General features: G+C 48.8%; 1 protein-coding gene across 1 annotated transcript in view; it reads left to right on the top strand.

The window, feature by feature from the left end:
* LOC120996663 (tyrosinase-like) overlaps positions 1 to 19,358 on the top strand; it is a 120,676-nt gene that overhangs the window by 18,317 nt on the left and 83,001 nt on the right. The window contains exon 2 of the mRNA XM_040426771.1: positions 14,315 to 15,130. Coding sequence (XP_040282705.1) covers positions 14,342 to 15,130 — 789 coding nt within the window. The 5' untranslated portion in view covers positions 14,315 to 14,341. The remainder of the gene's footprint in view (positions 1 to 14,314; positions 15,131 to 19,358) is intronic.

A 19,358-nucleotide genomic window follows, 5' to 3' on the forward strand; every position in this document is an offset into this window, starting at 1 on the left:
GCTTGCATTATATGAGACTCTCTTTTCCCTTGATGCAGTGATGTCCCTTTCTATCAGAATAGATAGACGCCTTAGGGACAGATTGAAAAAACCGGAGCCATTGGTAACCCCTCCCAAGCAGCAGTTAGTCTGTACGGACTTAGACGAGCCTATGCAGCTAGGAGGAACTACTCGTCAGGTCCGTCCTCCTGAGGCTCGCCGTAGGGGGGGGTATGTTTTTTTTGTGGGGAGAGGGATCATTTCATTAATGTCTGTCCTTCCTTCCTCAGAAACAAAAGACCGTCGGAAAACTACTAACCCCGGGCTGTGCGGAGGATGTCAGCCGGGGGGTATACGTTTCCTCCATACGTACATCGCAATTTGTGTTGCCAGCGGTTATTATTTTTGGTGATAAGACGGAGACTATTTCTTTCTTTCTAGACAGTGGAGCAGGGGTAAATTTGATAGATGCCCATTTTGCCCGCACTTTGGGTTTGTCTCTCTGTACTTTACAGAGACCTATTCCCGTATTCGCTATTGATTCTGCTCCCCTGTCTCAGAGAAACCTCACGCACATGGTTCATAATTTACACCTTCGGGTAGGGGACCACCATAACGAGATGCTTTCAGGTTATGTTCTGGAGGGCCTTCCCTCTCCGGTGGTATTGGGTCTTCCCTGGTTGGTAGTGCACAATCCAGTGGTGGATTGGCAGGCCAGGGAGATATTGGAGTGGAGTGAGCAGTGCAGAGAAAATTGCTTAAATAACAATTGCTTAATCGCCTCCATAGCTTCCCTACCTACATTTATTTCGGACTTTGAGGATGTTTTTTCTGAAAAGGGTTGTCAGAAGTTACCACCTCATCGTCCTTATGATTGCCCGGTTAACCTTATTCCCAGCGCAAAATTACCCAAGACCAGGTTATATAATCTTTCGGGTCCCGAGAGACAAGCCATGAAAGATTATATCTCCGAGAGCTTGGCTAAGGGACACATCAGACCCTCTTCTTCACCCGTGGCTGCAGGGTTTTTCTTCGTTAAAAAGAAAGATGGGGGCCTGCGTCCTTGCTTAGATTTTCGCGAATTAAATCAGATAACCATCCGAGACCCATACCCTCTTCCTCTTATTCCTGACCTGTTTAACCAGATTGCGGGTGCTAGGTGGTTCTCCAAACTTGATCTTAGGGGGGCCTACAATCTGATTCGTATCAAGGAGGGGGATGAGTGGAAGACAGCTTTTAACACCCCTGAGGGGCATTATGAAAATCTAGTTATGCCTTTCGGTCTGACCAATGCTCCTGCTGTCTTCCAACATTTCGTTAATGACATTTTTAGTCATCTAATCGGCAGGTTTGTGGTAATATACCTAGATGATATTTTAATTTATTCGTCTGATCTGAGAACACATGAGGTGCATGTCAGACAAGTACTGCAGGTCCTACGGACGAATAAATTATATGCGAAAATTGAAAAATGTGTCTTCGCCGTTCAGGAATTACAATTCCTGGGTTATTTTTTATCTGCGTCAGGTTTCCGTATGGATCCTAGGAAGGTCCAGGCAATTTTAGATTGGGATCTTCCTGAGAACCTTAAAGCTCTGCAACGGTTCTTGGGCTTCGCGAATTTTTATAGGAAATTCATTAAAAATTATTCACTTATTGTAAGACCGCTTACTGACATGACTAGGAAGGGGACTGATTTTTCTAAATGGTCTGACGCCGCTAAAGTTGCTTTTTCCTCTCTAAAAAAGAGGTTTACCTCAGCACCTGTACTAATCCAACCGGATGTCTCTCAGCCTTTTATTGTTGAAGTCGATGCGTCAGAGGTGGGAGTGGGGGCGGTGCTGTCTCAGGGTCCGTCTCCTGGCAAATGGCGTCCTTGTGCTTTCTTTTCTAAAAAACTATCTGCAGCAGAAAAGAACTACGATATTGGCAATAGGGAACTATTAGCAATTAAACTTGCGTTTGAGGAGTGGCGTCATTTCTTAGAGGGGGCAGTCCACCCCGTCACTGTAATTACGGACCACAAAAATCTTCTGTACTTTCAAAGAGGGGGGGTCTTCTGGGGTTCCCGAAGAGGAACGGTTTTCGTCATCTCTTTCATCGGTATGGCAGAAGGTGCAAGCTAACTTGAAAAATATGGGAGGTAAATACAAATGCATGGCTGATAAGAGACGGTCGCCAGGTCCGGACCTAGGAGTGAATGACTATGTGTGGTTGTCTACTAGGAATATTAAATTGAAGGTTCCCTCTTTGAAACTGGGTCCTAGGTTTATTGGCCCTTACAAAATTGTAGCCATCATCAACCCCGTGGCTTTTCGCCTGGAGTTACCTCAGACTTTTAAAATCCATAATGTTTTTCATAAGTCGTTACTCAAAAAATATGTTCCACCTCTAGAACCATCACCGCTGCCACCCCCTCCTGTTGTCGTGGATGGTAACCTAGAATTTCAGATATCCAAAATTGTTAATTCTCGTCGGGTCCGCCGCTCTCTTCAATATCTGGTGCATTGGAGAGGTTACGGTCCCGAGGAAAGAATGTGGGTCCCTGCGTCTGAGGTAAACGCCGACAGGTTAGTTCGGGTTTTTCATGCCTCTCATCCTGGGAGACCTGGTCCTGAGTGTCCGGAGGCCCCTCGTAGAGAGGGGGGTACTGTCACGAGGGTGTCGAGGACCACGCCTGACTCCGTTATACCCGGGGTCAGGAAGTCGCAGCGGTTGGCTGCACGCTCTATTTAAGATAGGGCTGTTTTCCTTATGGCAGCTTTCTGGATTTGCTTAGCAAACCCTTTTGGCTCACTCAGGGATCCGTAGCTCCTTCTCCTCAGCTGTTCCTTGTCCAGCACTCCCAGACCTCCTTATATTTCTCTCTCACACTTCCCTGGTTGCCAGAGATAGAACTTCCTGCCTGGACATCTATTCTGACCTTCTGGAGCTGTGTTGCTGCGTTCGCTGGTAGTTGGTCCAGTACGCTACCCTCCGGATCCCTGTTGGACCTTTTTGGTTTATTGTGGTCGCCCACCTGGGTGTATGTGTTTGTATGTTTTGTCTGTCCTCTCCCTGGTGTTTCCCTCTTAGTGATAGTGGTGCGGACTAGCGATCCCACCGGCCTGTTCACTATCCAGGGCTCATATTAGGGAAAGCCAGGGTTTAGGCACGCGATCGCCGCACGGGTGAGGAACCCGTCTAGGGACGTCAGGGCAGTCAGGTGCCAGCCGCAAGGTGAGTCAGGGGTCACCACCTTTCCCTCTCCCTTGGGCAGGGCTTTCCCTGTTTTCCTCCCTGTGCGTGTCGTCGGTCATTACAGTTACGCTGACCGGATGAGGAGCTGGTAGAGGATGAGGAAGCGGAGTAGGAGGAGGAAGCAACAGGAGGAAACTGAAGCGCCCTGCAATCCTCGGTGGTGTAAGGACATGCGCCAAACTGCTATCCGGCTCAGGCCCAGCCGCCACTGCATTTACCCAGTGTGCTGTTATGGAGATATAGCGGCCCTGACCGTGCGGTCCACGTATCCGTAGTCAGGTGCACCTTGCCACAGATGGCGTTGCGCAGTGCACACCTGATTTTGTCCCCCACTTGGTTGCGCAGGGAAGGGATGGCTCGCCTTGAAAAGTAGTGGCGGCTGGGCACGACGTACTGTGGGACAGCCACCGCCATAAGGCCTTTAAAACTCTCCGTCTCCACCAGACGGAATGACAGCATTTCAAAGGCCAGTAATTTAGAAATGCTGGCATTCAGGGCCAGGGATGGCGGGTGGGTAGGGGGGTACTTCCTCTTCCTCTCCAGCGTTTGGGAGATGGAGAGCTGAACGCTTCCGTGGGACATTGTGGAGATGCTTGGTGACCCAGGTGGTGGTGTTGCCTGCAGATCCTCTGCGGGGTGGCAGGTGGCACTGTCACTCCAGAGGTGGATGAAGAGGTCGAGACTGCAGCAGAAGAGGAAGCAGGAGGAGTCAGAGACCTTTCTTGGTTTTTGAGGTGTCTTCTCCACTGCAGCTCGTGCTTTGCACTTAGATGCCGGGTCATGCAGGTTGTGATCAGGTGGAGAACGTTTATGCCTCGCTTCAGGCTCTGATTGCACAGCGTGCGAACCACTCGTGTCTTCTCGTCAGCACATCGTCTGAAGAACTGCCACTTCAGGGAACTCCTTGGAGCTGGCTTTGGTGTGCTCGGTCCCTTGCTGCGGTGGGCAGTAGCAGGCGTACTGTCTAGAGGACGGCCGCTCCGCTTTTGCACCCCGCTCCCTCTTCTGCTGTGCTGGTGGCTCTGTGCGACCACCGCCTCTTCCTCCGAACTACAAAGGTCACTCGCATGACCTGGATTCCATGTGGGGTCGAGGACCTCATCGTCCTCCACATCATCTTCCACCCAGTCTTCACCCCTGCCCTCCTTGTTGGTCTGCAAACTTTCGAAAGCCCCAGCAGTTGACACCTGTGTTTGGTCATCATCTGAGACGTGCTGCGATGGTCCTCCCATGTACTCATCTTGAAAGATAAGTGGTTGGGCATCGGTGCACTGAATCTCTGCCACTTCTGGGGCAGGGCTAGGTGGACGGCCCTGGGAATGCAGCCAGCCAGTCACAGGGGCAACACGTGAGGTGCATGGTGGGCCAATGAGGGGCCAAATATTAACACACAGTTCATCAGTTTACTCCTGGTTAGCAGAAAGCCTCCCTGGGCCGGCAGCACAGTGTTGAGGTGGACAGCACGAAATCCTCCGGGGCACGCTTTGTGGTAGGAAGCATCAGCCAAGATGGAGGTTGAGGTGCCCTTGGTGTCAGGGGTGTTTAGGGTGCTTGTTGCGGCTGAGTCCCTTGATGGTATTTGTCGTGACGCCAGTACCGTTAATGGTGGTACAACCAATTGTAAGAATGAAGTAGACAGTGGTAGGATACAACTCACAACTTTTACTGATGTTGGTTCCAGTTGCAGCATTTACATCTAGACAGAATACAGTCTTTTGCAATTTTGAGGAATTCTGTTGATCCACTGTTAATAGGTTTGGCTGGGTTTAGCTTAGCTTGAACGTTCTGTAGAAGTTTTTCTGGTAGGTGACTCTGCTTCAGGTCCATAGTATTTGGTAAGGTTGCCTGTAATGCTTATTTGGTATGCTTAGTCCTTTTGTTTCTGTATCTTCCAAGCCCTTAAACAGGTAGCTAATCTGTCTTCTATACTGTATGGTGAGGCCGCCTGTAGCTAGATTGTCCTCCACCATGTGCAAAGGTGCCCATTAAGCCTTTAGTAATGGCTGTTATCACCGATGTCTCTCTTTAGCTTGGTTAATTTTTTTCCAGGGACGAAAACGCTATCCTCTGGTTATAGGATCTAGTATCTAAGAAGGTCACAGGAGGAAAACGCTCTCCTGCGCCTCATACCTCGGCTCTACCTCATTTCTGCATTTGGCTTCACCCACTGATCTGTGGTGTGTAGCTCCAGAGTAACCACTGACTCTGACCTTCACTAACCTCCTAATGACTTTAGAACCATCTCTCAACTATCCTATCTCACTAGGCCTGACCTAAGTATATATATGACCTAAGTGCTACCCCCATCTAGTGGTGGGATGTATAAATTACACCAGACCAGCCCATGAACAGGGATACAACAGGTGTTGTAATACAAAATTGACATGCACTATGATAACGCCGTTTCACAGTAATTTAGCAGTTCCCACGTGTCCTGAGTGGGACGCTGCAGGAAACCCGGCTAACAGAGTCATCAAAAAGCAGAAGAGACTGCTGCATGACTTGGGGCTCAGACTGCTTGGCTGATGTGCAAGGGGGCGAGGTGAAAGACTGATGGACATCGGCTGCAGGTGCCAACTGTGGTCTTTCAGCAGGAGACTGGGTGGGAGACAATGTGAAGGAACTGGATCCACTGTCAGCAACCCAATCTACTATCGCCTGTACTTGTTCAGGCCTCACCATTCGTAGAGCAGCATTAGGCCCGACCAAATACCGCTGCAGGTTCTGTCGCCTACTCGCACCTGAGGAAGGGGTTTCACTTGTGCGTGTAGCTGGCACAGATCGACCACGTCCTCTCCCTGCAACAGGAGCTCCCCCAGCAGCACCACGACCGGGGCCACGTCCCTTATTTGACGCTCTCCTCATATTTCTTAAATTTAGGATCTTGCCCTAAATGTTTTTTTTTTTTATGACAGAATATGACAGCAGTATGTAACGTTTGAATTTCACACGTGCAGATGCAGCTAGGGCTGTAAAATTGTGTATTTTGCCCAAAAAGGGTGTTTTTTAAAACCCAGAAAATTATAGCTGTATTTCTAGCTTAAATTGCACACTGACTAATCCTACAGAGGCCCCAGATGTTGGATATTGCCAAAAAAGGGTATTTTATTAAAACCAGATTATTAGTGCAGTATTTCAAGCTTGGATTTGAATATCACAAAAGCTCAGATGCGGTGCTGGTGCTCAGATGCGGTGCTGGTGCTCAGATGCGGTGCTGGTGCACAGATGCGGTGCTGGTGCACAGATGCGGTGCTGGTGCACAGATGCGGTGCTGGTGCTCAGATGCGGTGCTGGTGCACAGATGCGGTGCTGGTGCACAGATGCGGTGCTGGTGCTCAGATGCGGTGCTGGTGCACAGATGCGGTGCTGGTGCTCAGATGCGGTGCTGGTGCTCAGATGCGGTGCTGGTGCACAGATGCGGTGCTGGTGGTCAGATGCGGTGCTGGTGCACAGATGCGGTGCTGGTGCTCAGATGCGGTGCTGGTGCACAGATGCGGTGCTGGTGCTCAGATGCGGTGCTGGTGCTCAGATGCGGTGCTGGTGCACAGATGCGGTGCTGGTGCTCAGATGCGGTGCTGGTGCTCAGATGCGGTGCTGGTGCACAGATGCGGTGCTGGTGCTCAGATGCGGTGCTGGTGCTCAGATGCGGTGCTGGTGCACAGATGCGGTGCTGGTGGTCAGATGCGGTGCTGGTGCACAGATGCGGTGCTGGTGCTCAGATGCGGTGCTGGTGCACAGATGCGGTGCTGGTGCTCAGATGCGGTGCTGGTGCTCAGATGCGGTGCTGGTGCTCAGATGCGGTGCTGGTGCACAGATGCGGTGCTGGTGCACAGATGCGGTGCTGGTGCACAGATGCGGTGCTGGTGCACAGATGCGGTGCTGGTGCACAGATGCGGTGCTGGTGCACAGATGCGGTGCTGGTGGTCAGATGCGGTGCTGGTGCACAGATGCGGTGCTGGTGCTCAGATGCGGTGCTGGTGCACAGATGCGGTGCTGGTGCTCAGATGCGGTGCTGGTGCTCAGATGCGGTGCTGGTGCACAGATGCGGTGCTGGTGCTCAGATGCGGTGCTGGTGCACAGATGCGGTGCTGGTGCACAGATGCGGTGCTGGTGCTCAGATGCGGTGCTGGTGCACAGATGCAGTGCTGGTGCTCAGATGCAGTGCTGGTGCACAGATGCAGTGCTGGTGCTCAGATGCGGTGCTGGTGCACAGATGCGGTGCTGGTGCACAGATGCGGTGCTGGTGCACAGATGCGGTGCTGGTGCACAGATGCGGTGCTGGTGCTCAGATGCGGTGCTGGCGCACAGATGCGGTGCTGGCGCACTGAGCTTGCATATAATGGCCGCCGCCGCCCACCTAACTAACAGACGGATAGAAGTTATTTTTCTGGGTCACTGGGCTCAGGGCAGGGTAAAAATATTGTGCCCTGCACCCACACAACTAAATGTATGTAGATCACTGAGTTCAATTGGAGTTCTGATACCAGATTATTTCCTATTCTCTCCCTCACAGCAGCAGCATCCTCTCCCTACACTTGTAACAGCAGATTGACGTGCAGCGCTACGTGACTGCAGCTTATATAGAGCCCGGGTCACATGCTGCTCTGGCCAATCACAGCCATGCCATTAGTAGGCATGGCTGTGATGGCTTCTAAGGTCAGACAGTTAACCGCTTGTTGATTGGCTGCTCTGCAGCCTTTCAAAAAGCGCCAAGAAAGCGCCGAACACCGAACCCGAACTTTTACTGAAATGTTCAGGTTCGGGTTCGGGGTCCAAAAATCCTAAAGTTCGGTACGAACCCGAACTTTACAGTTCGGGTTCCCTCAACCCTACTCACTAATCCTGGCACAGCACATTGTTACAGGGCACCCATGAGCTATGCCAGTATTTAGTAGACCTTGTGAACCATTGTTACAGGGCACCCATGAGCTATGCCAGTATTTAGTAGACCTTGTGAACCATTGTTACAGGGCACCCATGAGCTATGCCAGTATTTTGTAGACCTTGTGAACCATTGTTACAGGGCACTCATGAGCATGCAAGACATCACAGGAAACTTAACAGAATTGGAAGACGTCTGCAAAGAAGAATGGAGGAAAATCCCTCAAACAAGAATCCTTCGGTTGCTACTAGAGTTGAGCGGACACCTGGATGGGGTTCGGCCGAACTTGAAAAATAAGTTCGGGTTCGCGACCCGAACTTGACCCGAACTTGAACCCGAACTCAAACCCCATTGAAGTCAATGGGGACCCGAACTTTTGGGCACTAAAATGGCTCTAAAATAGTCCTGGAAAGAGCTAGAGGGCTGCAAAAGGCATCAAAATGTGCTTAAGAGCATGGCAAGTGTTCTGCAAATAAATGGATAGGGAAATGACTTAAAATAACATAAAACACCATAAAAAATAAAAATTAGGAATGATGTAGGAGGAAGAGGTTGAGGAGGCGGTGAATGGGTGGATGTGGCGGTGTAGGCTCACGTGGCGGTCTAGGTGGCAGCGGCGGCTAAGGAGGAATAGGTAGCCAACACTGATGTGTGTTATTTTTTATTTTTACATAGGAGTATCCCCCAAAATATTGGGACATATAAAAAAAAAAAAAGGAATAAGTGCACTTGAGGCTGTTAGAACTGTCTAATCTGCACAAGGGATGGACAGGTCCTGTGGGATCCATGCCTGGTTCATTTTTATGAACGTCAGCTTGTCCACATTGGCTGTAGACAGGCGGCTGCGTTTGTCTGTAATGACGCCCCCTGCGGTGCTGAATACACCTTCAGACAAAACGCTGGCCGCAGGGCAGGCCAGCACCTCCAAGGCATAAAAGACTAGCTCTGGCCACGTGGACAATTTGGAGACCCAGAAGTTGAATGGGGCAGAACCATCAGTCAGTACGTGTAGTCGTGTGCACACGTACTGCTCCACCATGTTGTTCAAATGCTGCCTCCTGCTAACACGCTCCATATCAGCAGTTGGGGCCGGTTGTTGCGGCGCCGGCGAGGTGACAAAGTTTTTCCACATCTCTGCCATGCTAACCCTGCCTTCTCAGGTGCTGGCGCTGACACAGCTGCGTTGGTGACCTCTTCCTCGTCCTCTGCCTTCGCCTTGGGCTTCCACTTGTCCCCAGGCGTCAGTCGGGAATGCTCTCGGGAGCGTGACTAACAAAGTGCGCTTGTACTCGCGCATCTTCCTATCACGCTCCAGTGAGGGAATTAAGGACGGTACGTTGTCCGTGTACCGGGGATCCAGCAGGGTGGCAACCTAGTAGTCCGCACACGTTAAAATGTGGGCAACTCTGCTGTCGTTGCGCAGGCACTGCAGCATGTAGTCGCTCATGTGTGCCAGGCTGCCCAGAGGTAAGGACAAGCTGTCCTCTGTGGGAGGCGTATCGTCATCGTCCTGCGTTTCCCCCCAGCCACGCACCAGTGATGGGCCCGAGCTGCGTTGGGTGCCACCCCGCTGTGAACATGCTTCATCCTCATCCTCCTCCACCTCCTCCTCATCCTCGTCCTCCTGTAGTGGGCCCTGTCTGGCCACATTTGTACCTGGCCTCTGGTGTTGCAAAAAACCTCCCTCTGAGTCACTTCGAAGAGACTGGCCTGAAAGTGCTAAAAATGACCCCTCTTCCTCCTGGGCCACCTCCTCTTCCATCATCGCCCTAAGTGTTTTCTCAAGGAGACATAGAAGTGGTATTGTAACGCTGATAACGGCGTCATCGCCACTGGCCATGTTGGTGGAGTACTCGAAACAACGCAACAGGGCACACAGGTCTCACATGGAGGCCCAGTCATTGGTGGTGAAGTGTGTCTGATCCGCAGAGCGACTGACCCGTGCGTGCTGCAGCTGAAACTCCACTATGGCCTGCTGCTGCTCGCACAGTCTGTCCAGCATATGCAAGGTGGAGTTCCACCTGGTGGACACGTCACATATGAGGCGGTGAGCGGGAAGGCCGAAGTTACGCTGTAGCGCAGACAGCTCTGACATGTCGGGGTAGTTGTGAATGAACTTCTGCACCACCAAATTCAGCACATGCGCCAGGCAAGGAATGTGCGTCAAACCAGCTAGTCCCAGAGCTGCACCGAGATTTCGCCCATTATCGCACACCACCAGGCCGGGCTTGAGGCTCACCGGCAGCAACCACTCGTCGGTCTGTTGTTCTATACCCCACCACAACTCCTGTGCGGTGTGGGGCCTGTCCCCCAAACATATGAGTTTCAGAACGGCCTGCTGACGTTTACCCCAGGCTGTGCTGAAGTTGGTGGTGAAGGTGTGTGGCTGACCGGATGAGCAGGTGGAAGAAGAGGAGGAGGAAGCTGAGTAGGAGGAGGAGGAGACAGGAGGCAAAGAATGTTGGCATTTGACCAAGATATTTCTCTCACCCATCATGGGTATATGTAAAATGACACCCCAAAACACATTCCTCAACTTCTCCTGAATACAGAGATACCAGATGTGTGACACTTTTTTGCAGCCTAGGTGGGCAAAGGGGCCCATATTCCAAAGAGCACCTTTCGGATTTCACAGGTCATTTTTTACAGAATTTGATTTCAAACTCCTTACCACACATTTGGGCCCCTAGAATGCCAGGGCAGTATAACTACCCCACAAGTGACCCCATTTTGGAAAGAAGAGACCCCAAGGTATTCGCTGATGGGCATAGTGAGTTCATGGAAGTTTTTATTTTTTGTCACAAGTTAGTGGAATATGAGACTTTGTATGAAAAAAAAATAAAAAAAAAATCATCATTTTCCACTAACTTGTGACAAAAAATAAAAAATTCTAGGAACTTGCCATGCCCCTCACGGAATACCTTGGGGTGTCTTCTTTCCAAAATGGGGTCACTTGTGGGGTAGTTATACTGCCCTGGCATTCTAGGGGCCCAAATGTGTGGTAAGGAGTTTGAAATCAAATTCTGTAAAAAATGACCTGTGAAATCCGAAAGGTGCTCTTTGGAATATGGGCCCCTTTGCCCACCTAGGCTGTAAAAAAGTGTCACACGTGGTATCTCCGTACTCAGGAGAAGTTGGGCAATGTGTTTTGGGGTGTCATTTTACATATACCCATGCTGGGTGAGAGAAATATCTTGGCAAAAGACAACTTTTCCCATTTTTTTATACAAAGTTGTCATTTGACCAAGATATTTCTCTCACCCAGCATGGGTATATGTAAAAAGACACCCCAAAACACATTCCTCAACTTCTCCTGAATACAGAGATACCAGATGTGTGACACTTTTCTGCAGCCTAGGTGGGCAAAGGGGCCCATATTCCAAAGAGCACCTTTTGATTTCACTGGTCATTTTTTACAGAATTTGATTTCAAACTCCTTACCACACATTTGGGCCCCTAGAATGCCAGGGCAGTATAACTACCCCACAAGTGACCCCATTTTGGAAAGAAGACACCCCAAGGTATTTATTGATGGGCATAGTGAGTTCATAGAAGTTTTTATTTTTTGTCACAAGTTAGTGGAAGATGAGACTTTGTAAGAAAAAAAAAATAAAATCATCATTTTCCGCTAACTTGTGACAAAAAATAAAAAGTTCTATGAACTCACTATGCCCATCAGCGAATACCTTAGGGTGTGTACTTTCCGAAATGGGGTCATTTGTGGGGTGTTTGTACTGTCTGGGCATTGTAGAACCTCAGGAAACATGACAGGTGCTCAGAAAGTCAGAGCTGCTTCAAAAAGCGCAAATTCACATTTTTGTACCATAGTTTGTAAACGCTATAACTTTTACCCAAACCATTTTTTTTTTTTTACCCAAACATTTTTTTTTTATCAAAGACATGTAGAACAATAAATTTAGAGCAAAATTTATATATGGATCTCGTTTTTTTTGCAAAATTTTACAACTGAAAGTGAAAAATGTCATTTTTTTGCAAAAAAATCGTTAAATTTCGATTAATAACAAAAAAAGTAAAAATGTCAGCAGCAATGAAATACCACCAAATGAAAGCTCTATTAGTGAGAAGAAAAGGAGGTAAAATTAATTTGGGTGGTAAGTTGCATGACCGAGCAATAAACGGTGAAAGTAGTGTAGGTCAGAAGTGTAAAAAGTGGCCTGGTCATTAAGGGGGTTTAAGCACTGGGGGCTGAGGTGGTTAAACAAAATTATTATTTTTTTAACTCTATATGACAGCGGTATTGGTGGCCTAAATTTCACAATCACTTATGCACGTGTAATCCCAGATGTGCAGTATATAAAACACAGTGGCCCAGATTCAAGAAGCACTTGCGCGGGAACAAGTGTGATTTGCGCCGCGCAAGTACTGATTTGCTCCTATGCAAATTTGCGGCTGATTCTGTAAACCAGTTAAGCCTGAAATGCGGCCATTTTCCCGCGCACGCAGCCTAGCTGTTCCTGCGCAATTTTCGTGCAATTTTGCGCGGGGTGTAAGTTGCGCCTTCATGGAATTCCCTCAGCGAATATGCAAATTAGGTACTGCCGATGATTCAGAAACATGCGCGTGTGATGCGCATCTTGCGCTGGAAGCGTGCAAGCTTTTTTCCCTGGGCAAACTTGCTCCTGTTAAAAGCAGGGGCAAGTTAGCAAAAGATGGCCAAATGTCATCTGAAGGAGCGCGCAACTTCAGCAGCACCTAGACAGACGATCTGAACAAGCAGAGCACCCACATTTTCGGGACCTCACATCTGTGCACCAACATGCCAGGGGCAGCTATGGTTCTTGATATTCTATTCCAAATAAATATAAAAACTCATATCCTGAGCATATAAAAAAAATAATCTCATACCCTGAGCATATAGAAAAATAATAAAAAAATCTTATTGTGTTGAGCAAAAAAATGTAGACATAAAATTATTTTTTTGTTTTTTTCTTTGGGCCAAGGGTGCCCCGGCTCTGGCTCCTCAATCTCCGTGGTGCGGAGGAGGCATGGGGTGGGGATGGAGGGGTGGGGGGAGGAGGGGGGGTAGGAAAAAGCAGGATGAAATTCAGCAAAGAACCTGCGCAAGTCTGCTCCTATTTATTTGCTCAGTGCAAGCAGCTGAGCAGGATTTGCCCTGAAATTATGCTAGCAAACCTCTGCTGAGCCGAAAATTCCTCATTTACATAGGGGCACACCCACTTTGACTTGCACGGCCTTGCGCCCTCAGCTTTGCCTTAAACAGGAGCAAATTAAATGAACAAACGATTCCTGAATCAGGTGGCAATTTGGCAAAATTGCTCCAGCGCAGAGAAATACAGCTGAGCGGCTCAGGTGTAAGTAATGGGCAAATCTACCTGAATCTGGGCCAGTGTTTTTTCCACCCTGGTATGCGAAAGCCGTATTTCTGGCCTAAAATGAACAGTCCCTCATGCACCTATAATCCTAGATGTGCACTATATGAAACAGATGTTTTTTTTTCACCCCAGTATGAGAAAGCCGTATTTCTGGCCTAAATGTGACAGTCACTTATGCACGTGTAATCCTAGATGTGCAATATATGAAACAAAGGTTTTTTTTAACCCCAGTGTCTCAAAGCAGTATTTCTGGACTTGCAGACATGCAGATAGCCTGTGCTGGTGCACTATTGTTGCATAAAATGGCTGCCGATTATGTATTGATATTGACAAACTGAAGGAAAAAAAGTTTGTTTTCAGTAGTAGTTGCTACAAAAAGCGTTTACAAACTGTGATTCTTGTCAAAGGGGGCGCTACTAGGTACTAACCAGGCAGGGGTCTCAAAGTTCTGCTTCAAGCTCCGTTCTTTTTTTGTTATTTTGAAAATGTAAAAGATGAAATTAATTTTATTTTTTTTTACCTAAAATGCAATTGGAATGTGTCATCTGTCGCTTTATGCCTTTTGGAGATTTTTTCATTATCAACTTGCTTTTGACTATTTACAGTAACAGTAATTTTGACCAGGGGCGCCCAAACTTTTGCAAGCCACTGTATTTTCTTCATGTGTCTTTTTGTAATGGTTTTTGATGCTGTACTCCTACATCCCTTCCAGAGTAGCACAGCCTGAGTCAGGACAATATGAGGGTGCACTGCATGATGCACAGCTAATGAGTTGGTTTGGATGGACTAGTCTTCTTTAGATCAGGGTTCCACATGTTCAATTACTTTTCTCATCGCTTCCATGTCTTTGTCTTCCCAGCAGACGTATCATCCTGAGGATCCAGAGATGCTGTTCCTTAGTGTCTTCCTGCTTTCCCTGGTAGCTACAGATGCTGAGATTTTCCCCAAAGCTTGTATAACTCCTGGAAACAATGACTTTCCGGTCCCTTGCTGTCCTATGTACAAAGGAACTCCTTGTGGATCGGGAGAGAATAGGGGCAGTTGTGTGTCTACAAGTCTTAGCCGGTCAGTGCCACCACCAGATATTCTCAATGATGACAGAAAAGAATTCCCTGCACATTATTTCAGTTCAATATGTCAATGCAAAGACAACTTTTATGGCATCAACTGTGGTGAATGTGCGGATAACCGTTGGGGAGATAATTGTGAAAACCAAAGAATCCTCATCAGGAGCGACTTAGGACAGAGGAGTGAAACTGAACAACAATTATTCTTGGCTCAACTGGATTTCTGCAAACATGAAATGGATCCAGACTATTACATCCTTAAAGCAGGAGATCGTTTACGCAGCTGGACCTACGAGTTCCTCAATGCCTCTTATTATGACGTGTGGTGTTATGCTCATTACTACACTACAAAGTCATTCCTTATCAATGGAACAGAAACCGCTAAGATAGACAGTGGACACCGCAGCACCGCATTCCTGACCTGGCATCGACTGTACTTAATTCATCTGGAAAAGCGAATGCAAAGATGCCTCAAAGATCCAACATTTGCTCTTGCATATTATGACTGGCGATCAGATAAACATTGTGCCATGTGCAATAATGATCTTCTGGGAGCCAACGATGACCAGGGTAACCTCCATCCACAAAGTGTCTTCTCAGAATGGAGGGTGAGTAACATGGTAGACGTTTGGGGTAATATTGGGCGGATTTATCAAACCTAATGCAGGGAAGATTTGAGAGCAGACACCCAAGTCAAGCATGTTCTAAAACACTTCTATAAAAGATTTACTATGTCCAAATGATATGGTCCGTCAAGGAGGACCTGCCTCCAGCAGCAGAGACATAGACACCATGGTGTGAGCGCAGTGTTAACGGGGATGTAGGAATTACGTGGATGTGGGAATTCTAGAGATGAGCAAAGCTCTTAATTTGATTCGGCTGCTTCACCAAATTTTACAAAAAAATTCTTTGTAAGTAGCGGGCACAATGGCGGGGAACGGCGTTTTAACTGCCCCCTGTCATTGAACCCCTCAGATGTCGTGTTCATCGCTGATCGCGGCATCCGAAATGAATAATAAGGCGTTTCACGGGTTGATCAGTTAAAAAAAAACATTAACTTGCACTAACCTCATCCATTTAAGCAAGAAGAGGCGGCCGTGGCCATCTTGCTTGAAGATGCACTGTGTTATCTTGCACGGCGTGTGATGACGTTATCACGCTGGCTGGCGTCATACGTCACTGCGCACGAGATTTTGCGTAGGATCTTTAAGCAAGATGGCCACAGCGGCCTTTTCACTCTCAAATGGATGAGGTGATTTTTATTTTTATTTTTACTGCCATGTCAGGGAAAATTGATTCATTAACACGAAGCACCAGGAAATTTGGCTTCGCGGTGAATGAAATTCTCCCTGTATCCACATCGGATACTTCGATTCGCTCAACAGTAGTGAAGGTATAGTGATATGTTTATGGTTCCCAGTACGGGTATACGTGTGTCTCTTACCTCCCAAGTTCAAGATTCCTCTGTCTGACTAGTCTGAAGATATTGTCTTGCCCTAGTGTACATTCACATGGGGAGCCTTCCCCCCACATGTCGAAGCCGTTGGCCTATTTATGTCAGCCGTAACATGGCTAGTCTGTCTGGAGGCCAGTAAGAGGAGCGACAGCTGCAGCGACCATCAGTGACATCGTACTGATGCAAGAGTTGGAGGAGAGGGAGTCAGATGAGAAGCTGGGTCAGAAAGGAGTCTATGCCCTGGGAGGATTGGAGCAGCATGAATGGGTTATTGTGCATTCCCCCGGGGCCTACTTACTCCACATAAAACTCCACCCTTTTTACCCCCCAACCTCTCACACCCCCTTAAATGACCACACACAGTCTGAGTTGGATTAAATCGGACACAGCAGCCGTTTATTAATAAATAAATAAATACATAACATATATAAATATATAACCATAACTTTTCCATACCCCCTGACGAGGGAGGTCATAGAAGCCCCAAATTCCTCACATATATGTATAAACACGCCAACCCGGCACTTCCATCTTGCCTCCAGCCGCAAAACTCCAGCTCGGAGACACCAACTGATGGACGCCTCTTTGAACGAACCAAAAATGCCCCAACTATGAGAGTCCAGCCCCCCCTCCTGGGGGCCCTCCCATTTTTCACACCATTCAAGACTAGGGATCGACCGATTATCGGTTTTACCGATATTATCGGCCCATATTCAGGATTTTGACCGTTATCGGCATCTATTTTGCCGATATACCGATAACGTATTGGGAACACAGAACGCGCTGCTCTCAGCGCTCTCTGTGTTCCCTCCGCAGCACAGGGGAGAAGGAAGCAGTGTCTCCCCCCCTGTGCTGCTGCTGCCGCTGCCGCCAATGAGAGGAGAGAAGATAAGAGGAGGTGAGGGGCTGTGGCCGCTGCTCCACCAATGAAGATAAGTCTTTCATTAATTCATATACAGGAGGCGGGAGCTGCCGAATCACATAGCCGGCTCCCGACCTCTATGAACTGTAGCTGTGATCTGCGGTAGTTAACCCCTTAGGTGCCGCGGATCGCAGCTACCGCTCATAGAGGTCGGGAGCCGGCTATGTGATTCTGCAGCCAGCTCCCGCCTCCTGTATGTGAATGATTGAGAGACTTATCTTCATTGGTGGCGCAGTGCGCCCCCCCCCCAAGCCCCCCAGTATTAATCATTGGTGGCGCAGTGCGCCCCCCACACCCATCCCAATCCCAATAGTAAAAACATTGGTGGCGCAGTGTGCCCCCCCACCCAGTATTAATCATTGGTGGCAGTGGCCACAGGGTCCCCTGCTCCTCCGATCGGAGCCCCAGCTGTGTAAGCCTGGGGCTCCGATCGGTTACCATGGCAGCCAGGACGCTACTGAAGCCCTGGCTGCCATGTTCAGCTCCCTGCTGCTGTGTGCACAGAGCAAAGAGCAGCAGGGACAGTGTGAGCTCCTATTCACCCTGATAGATCTCTATCAGGGTGAATAGGACAAGGGTTCTAGTCCCTAAGGGGGCTAAAAGTTAGTAAAAAAAAAAAACAACAAAAAAACCCACAAAAATATTAAGCATAAATGAAAAAGATTTACAAAAAAAAGTACACGTTAACAATAAACATTAATTTTCAGCAGATTTGTGTAGGAAAATAAAAATACCCAGAATATCGGTATAAATTATCGGCTATCGGCCTGAAAGTTCACTAATTATCGGTATCGGTATTGGCCCTAAAAAATCAATATCGGTCGATCCCTATTCAAGACCACCAGCTTCTATGACCTTCCCCCGCCAACAACGCGCGGCTTGACTCCTCCCTCAAGCCCGCGCGTTCCTCCACATGCAAAGCGCCCTCTCGATGCCTCCCTGCAGGCCCAAAGACCACAAGTCAATCCCCACCGCGTTCAAATGAACACCAGCAGCCCTCCAAAATCCTCCTGTACCCACCTCCAACTCCACATGCCGAACCACCACCGCCCCATACCTGGCCACAAACTTACCCACCGCCCTGTTCACCTTCACCCTCGTCTTATCCACCCTCTCAAACGACCTGGCCTCTCGCCATGACTGCCTATAGACCATATCCGACCAAACCGTGATCATCCCAGGAAACAAGGACCACAATCGCAACAAGTCAAACTTGATATCCTTGATCAAATCCCGACAAGACCTCACCCCCAAGTCATTACCACCCACATGCAGCACCAGAATATCCGGGGCCCTATCCAACCTCGCATGTCTATGAACCTCACTTATCACACTCCCCCACAACATCCCCCTGCGTCCAATCCATCTCACCACCGCCTCATCCCTATCTATCCCCAACTGCCGCCTGTTAGGCCTCACATCCGCCCGCAAAGCACCCCAAAAAACAAACGAATGCCCCAGGATCCAGACTAACGCCGCCTCACCACCTGCAACAAGAAAAAACGAGAATGAAAATACGAACAAGAAAAACCACTGCGCCCTGCAACCCCAACTCACAAGCCCCCCAGACGCACATACGACTTAAAACGGGCTGACTCCCACAACCCAATCTTCTTAATCACCTCGTCCCCCAATCTGGCAGCCTCCATCGCAGCCCCAATACGAAAGGAATGACCCGTAAAGCCACTAGAGTCCATTCCCAGCACCGCCATACACTTCTTGAATACCGCCACAAACTGGAACCTTGACAAAAAAGAACCATCCTGATGCCTCAACAACGGACCCCCCTCACCCAACCCCCCCCCCTCCCTATATACCCTCAAACAATTTACTGGACAAACCAAGCACCCCGCCACTGCATACAGACACATGTTCCGACCCCTTCCATCCCTGTCCATCTTAGATACCCTAATCCGTACAACCACCCTATCCTCGAATAAATCCACATCATCACTCGCAAACCGCCCCCACACACCGTACTCTTACTCACCAGCTCCCCCAGCCGAAAAGCCCCGAAAAAAGCCAACGCGAATGCAAGCCTGAATAACCTGACCTCACTCTCCGAGCTACAGACCGACTCCACACAAACCCCCACTCTCAACAGCAACTCAAAGGACACCGGCCTCCGCCCGGCCCCCACGATGAAAACCCTTCAGTACCTGCTTAACCAAAAACGATTTGGTAACATCCGGAAGGCCCCTCAACCTAAAACCAAAAACTAAACCAGCAAAACACCGGTTAACCCTCGCCACTGCCAACCCTCCTCCACCATATGTCCCAAAAACAACACCAATGGGATCTCCCCCCCATCAACACCAACCCCCATACTCACACACCACTGTTCCCAAGAATGCCACGCCTTACCATAGTCAGACCAAGTACCTTCACTCAAAGACCTCCTAAACAAATCCGCTATAGTACCTCCAATAAGTCCCAGAGCCATGCCGGGCACTCCAAC

This window comes from Bufo bufo, chromosome 3, assembly GCF_905171765.1.
Source record: "Bufo bufo chromosome 3, aBufBuf1.1, whole genome shotgun sequence".
In the NCBI taxonomy this organism is placed as follows: domain Eukaryota; kingdom Metazoa; phylum Chordata; class Amphibia; order Anura; family Bufonidae; genus Bufo; species Bufo bufo.